This window comes from Pteropus medius, unplaced genomic scaffold, assembly GCF_902729225.1.
Source record: "Pteropus medius unplaced genomic scaffold, Ma_sr-lr_union100, whole genome shotgun sequence".
In the NCBI taxonomy this organism is placed as follows: domain Eukaryota; kingdom Metazoa; phylum Chordata; class Mammalia; order Chiroptera; family Pteropodidae; genus Pteropus; species Pteropus medius.
In genome coordinates this window covers 2015359-2020749 of record NW_024350923.1, presented here as the reverse complement: position 1 = coordinate 2020749, position 5391 = coordinate 2015359, and the positions used below count along the sequence as shown (strand labels likewise).

The 5391-nt window shown below is 56.5% G+C and overlaps 1 protein-coding gene across 1 annotated transcript in view; it reads right to left on the bottom strand.

Annotated features, from left to right (window-relative positions):
• The window catches only part of LOC120584634 (actin-like protein 7A), a 7292-nt gene extending 4625 nt beyond the window's left edge, over positions 1 to 2667 (bottom strand). The window contains exons 1-2 of the mRNA XM_039840392.1: positions 2578 to 2667; positions 2235 to 2334 (exon numbers count right to left, since the gene is read on the bottom strand). Coding sequence (XP_039696326.1) covers positions 2235 to 2334; positions 2578 to 2647 — 170 coding nt within the window. The 5' untranslated portion in view covers positions 2648 to 2667. The remainder of the gene's footprint in view (positions 1 to 2234; positions 2335 to 2577) is intronic.
• Between the last annotated feature and the right edge of the window lie 2724 nt (positions 2668 to 5391).

Genomic DNA, 5391 nt, shown 5'->3' with positions numbered 1-5391 from the left:
CAGCACCACCTTCATCATTGCTGTCACCGTCATCACCATCATTACAACCCTCTTGATAAGAAGGGAATTGTCCCGTGTCCCCGCCCAGCAGCACGGACCTGGGAGGGAGAACCCCACGGCCTTCCTACCACAGCTCAGTGCATCTGGAGCTCAGGAGGGAATGAATTCTGGGGCTGGTCTAGCGGTTCTCACTCTTCCTTTGGCACAATGGCATCTGAGCTCAGAGTGACACGAATGTGGCTCTTCCTTTGTTTTGTTTTGGGTCGTCTGAGGCTGGCTTCTGTCTCCATTTCCCCAGCAAAAGGAGGACAATTACTTGGCCACGAGTAATTGCACTGCCACCTCGAGCCAGCACACCTCCCCCAGGGACATCCTGAGCGGAATAAAACGGGTCCGGAGCAGGGAGCCCCTCCGCCTCTTGGGCTGGCCCACCGGGTGGGGTTGGCACGCTGGGCAGAGGGCGCCATTCTGCTTTCCTCCAAACCCTTATGGGCCTGCGACTCGCTCGTGAAACATTCAGTGTCAACACACAGAAATCAAAGCCTAAGGGAAGGCGCGGAGGACACTGGGGAGGGGCTGCTCAGCAGTCAAGAGAGGAACTGGTTCACACACTCAACTGACATGCTGTGGGAGGCCGTGGTGGCCTTGCCCCAGACGTCAGGAACGGCACTACGCCAGCGAGGACTGGGGACGAAGTGAGCGTGGAGCTCCCCGAATCCCCGGAGCTGCCCCTCTGTGCTGTGGCTCTTGCACGAGGCCACCGTGATGTGACTGGCAGACGTGTGTCTTCCTGACCCCGGTAGGGCTTCTCCAAGTCTGTCGTCAGCCCCTGGGGGCCTCCGCGTCCCTCCTTCCACCGTAACGTCCTGTCCTCAGGGTTTGGTGCACGTGGGCTCTCAGGCCCCTGATGCCACAGATGGCCCCATGACCCACGCCGGCGGCGAGATGATGCCACATCCTGGCTACTGTGCTCAGCTGACTAATGACCCCGTCCGAATGGCACACCCCGATGCCCAGAAGCTGTGAACATGTCACCTCACGCGGCAGAAGGGACTTTGCAGGTGTGATTAAGTTCAGGGCCATGACGTGGGGAGATTAGCCCATGCTTTCTGACAGGTCCCATGAACCACGGGGACCCTTGCGGGGGCAGGAGGGTCCGACTCCAAGAGAGATTTGACGATGCTGCTCTGATGGGTCACGAAGGAGCCACGAGCCACGAGCGGGCACCTTAGAAGCTGCAGAAGCAAGAGAGCGGATTGTCCCCGGAGCCCCTGCGGGAGGGTGGCTGTGCCAACACGGAGACCGAGCCCGGTGAAGCCCGGTGAAGACTCGGGGCCTCCAGGACCGAAAGACGATAAAGTCGCATTGTTTTAAGTCACTAAGTTTGTGGTAACTTGTCACGGGCACGCTTGACCCTCAGTCAAGGTACAGGCGTGTGACACAAGCCAAGGTCCACGGAGACACCTGTAACAAGGAGCTATTGTTGGCCTCGAGAGAAGCTTCCGGCGTGGGTTTTATTTTCCCCTGATGCATGCGTGTAAAAGACAGTTGTAGACCTACTATGCCCCAAACATTATTTCTGGCCAGAGAAGTTTCCCGATGCTTTCAAACTCGGAGGCCTCCTGTATCTCCAGTGCACGAGAGGGGCCAGAAGGAGCACAGCGGGCAGAGCCGGGTCCGGGAACCTCCGGTTAAATCGAGGGTCCACCCCATGTGGGCCCGACGCCTCGGCACAGTCTCCTCGCCTTCAGAAGCCACCCCTGGCTCGTGTCGTTGGTGAGAAACGCGAACGCTTGTGACTTTCAAGTACACATCAGGGGGAAAATTCTAACATTTTCATTTACCGGCGGCCATAAGCAGCGTGAGGCCCAAGCTTCTGCTGAGTAGCACCCTGACTTAAACGTGGATTTAAACACGTTAACATGTGTTTCTACATGTTAACGGGCCCAGGGCACTTTCCCTGACTCTGGGGCCCTCGGAGCCTGACTGTGTGCTCACACCCATAATTCCAGCAATCGTGGAATTCCAGGTGCTTTTAAAATTGAAGGGGGCTGCGGAGAATTTGGTTCAATCCCCACTCAGGAAAAAAAGAGTCGTTTTTAATAGCTGGAGGAAGCGGCTAAAAAGAAGCACCGAGAGAAGACATAAAATCACGAACTCTTCCGCCCGAGAAAACCCCGCAGCAACCGCACTTCCGGCGCCCCGAACCCCGGAAGCCATCCTCCCCCTCCTACCTTTGTGTCCCCTGGGAAGAGACGTGGCATCTGTGGCCCCTCTCGAGAGGGTTGCGATGATTCAGCAATCGCTGGTCTTGCTTGGTGACATGTTCTCTTCCTATTAAAAAGAGAGAGAAGATTCCAAAAGATTTTAATGCAAGAGTGAGAACATCTAGGCCAAACCAGAGCTGCAGAAACAAAGAACCACGTGAAAGCCACCTGCAGCACAACCTGCCAGCCACCTCGCCAGCCCTGCCCCTCAGGGGATGCGGCTCCGTGCAGCCGGGTCCCCCATTAACTGGAGCTTCGCAGAACACATCGTCCGCAAACACACGGCGTCTGTAAAACAGAAATCACAAACCTCTCTGCCTTCTGAAGCCAGGATGCGAGGTGTAAGCTGGCCTCTTCTTGGTGGCTTGGGCTGTCACCATACACAACAATCGCACTGTGCTGTAACAGTGACGACCTCGGGGGGCCTGGCATCTGGGCCCTGTCCCAGCCTGAACTGCCCGTGGCCGGCTCGCTGTCCCTTAGTTGTTACATCACCTTTCCTCCTTCCCTGTATGTACCCGTACTGTCATTTCAGAGCTCGCGACCCTCGGGATCCGTCCTGCTCAGGACGACCTCCCTGAGGCCTCTGCCTGGGGAAGAGAGTTGGAGGGAGCTGTAACCCCTGGGCAGAGCTGCCCCCAGCCCTGAGGGGGAGGGAGCTGACATGGGGCAGGAGGGCCCAGCTGTCCTGGCCCGGCCAAGGCAAGGCGGGAAGGGGTGGCAGTGGCCTCTGTGTGCAGACAGCCCAGCACCTGGATGGAAAGCGTGGTGCACCCCAGGTGTGAAAGGGAGCCAGCTCGCCGTGGACGCTGCACACACCCACCCCGGGCAGGGGGCTGGACAAGAGAAGGTGACCAGGACTTCCGGGCTCGGCGTACTTAGCGGCACGTGGCATCGCTTCCGCCGGCTGCGAACGTGGAGGTAGCTGACTTTGCTCCCGTACGTCCAGGACCCGGTTCCAAATGCCACCTCCATAAACACCTCGGAGTGGCCACCTGGACGCCGACTGTCATCAGTGGGGACCGGGGCCCACCCGCCTGGACAAATCCTCACTCCTCCAGTTTGCTGCTCCAAGGGTTGGGGAGCAGCGGCCCAGGACCGTTAGAATTCCGTGTATAGAAAGGCAGAGGGCTGGGACAGGACGCACCCGTCCGCCCTTCGGCGTGAGGGCCCGGTGCCAGACGGTGCGGCTTCCCTCGGTCACCTGCAGAAAATGAGCTAGCCTTGGAGCACCATTTCCAATGCGGGAAGGGCGGAGACCAGCACCCAGAGGACCCACCTCCCAGGGGCGGGGGGAGCCACCTCATGCAGAGTGCGAGAGGAGGGCCTGTGCCTGGTCAGCACGTGAGCATGGTGGTCACCATGCGTGAGGCATGGGCTTTGTGGCTCCCATTTGCTGTCTGCTCAGGGACTCTGTCCCACCACCATTTATCTACAAAAAGCTGGTCCAGCACCTGCGGGTCATCTCCAACCGCCCGTCCTCCACTGAAGGCACAATGTGTATCACAAAGCGCATACACTTCAGTGCACGCTGGAGACTCTCATTTGCCTGCACCCGTGTAGCCGGATCAAGGCGTGGAACGTTGCCAGTCGCTGGAAAGTGCACCCTGCCCCCTGCCCGGTCCCTGGAGGTGACCGCCCTCCGTCTTCTGCCCTGTCCTTGGGTTCTGTATCCGTGTGCCCCGGGACGGCTCCCTCCGGTCTCAGGCGAGCCAGCCACGTGCTGTGGGAGGTGCTGGGACCTGTGGCTGCGGCCTCTTCTGCCCTCCCGGGGGGCACCTGGCTATTTCCTCTGTGTTTGTAGATATCCCGCCCCTGTGCAGCCTGGGACGGGACAGCTGGCTCCTGGGGCACACGCGTGCCCGGCGGCGAGGGACATTGCCAGACGCTTTCCCCGAGGGGCCGTGCCCACCTGCACCCTGGTCACGTACCAGCCCCTCCCGTCCGTGCCCTCCGGGGAGGTGGTGTGGCTCACGGTGGTTCCCGTCTTTTTCCTGGTGACTGATGGTGCTGGGCACGTTTCCACGTGCATCGGTCGCAGTTCAAGTCTCTTTCTTATGTTTAAAAGTCCGTGTGTCCCTCACTCTCTCCGTGACCTCTAAGAGCCCTAAGTATTCTGCACGCGAGTGCCCTCTGGCGGAGGGAGGCACCACGGCAAAGAACGTTCCCTCCTCGTAAATCACTTTCTCACTCTGCCCCCCTCCCGCCCCCGTATTTCACATGGTTTTATTACAAAAGAAACCAGTTGCAGGAATTTTTTTTTTTGGCTGCATACCGATTAAGAGATCAGATAAAGTGAGAAGCACAACGGTTTCCAGGCACCGGGCTCCGCGCCTGCAGCGAGAGCACCCCGCAGCTGACACGTGCTGGTTCAAAGCACAGACTCGTGCCACGTCCTCACGAGCAGTGGGCACAGGGGTCACACTCTGCCTGGCAGCAGTGACTGTAATGGCCCACAGCAGGCAATCATGCCTTTCGCTCTCTTCACGGTTTCTTTTGATGAAAGACTTCCTCGAGTTCATCGAAATTTGATTTCTTTTCTTTGTGTGGTTAGTACATTGTCCTGTTTAACAAACCTTTGCCTGGCGGAGAGCACGCTGATAGGTATTGAAGCAGATTTTCTGGGGTTGCCTTTTATCCTTAGATGAGTGACCCATCTCAACTTTTTTATACGATGTGAGTTGGAGTCAAGATTTATATTTCTCCATATGGGTACCCATACGACCCAAAAATTTGTATTTATTTTTTTTTTAATAAAAAAAAATTATCGGAAAAAAAACCTTCTTTCCCCTCTTCCTTGCCACGCTCCTTGTCACCTGGCCCCGCCTTCCGAACATGAACTTGGAAGAGCCCTATCTTGGGGAGGCTCTCTCTGGGGTCCTCTCAGAAACATTTTATAATTTTCAGAGCACGGCCATCTTGCACTTTGTAAAATTCAATGTTATTCTGAATGTTCTTTGGTTTTGGATGCTTTAGTAAAAGATATCAAAAAGAAAAATCTTCATTTTCCAATTAATATATGTTTTTCGTGCTAGGATAGAAATAAAATATGGCTTTGCACGCTTTGGCCTGGTGTCCTGCAATCTTGCTAAATTCACTGAAGTTCTAGCAGCTGCTTTATAGA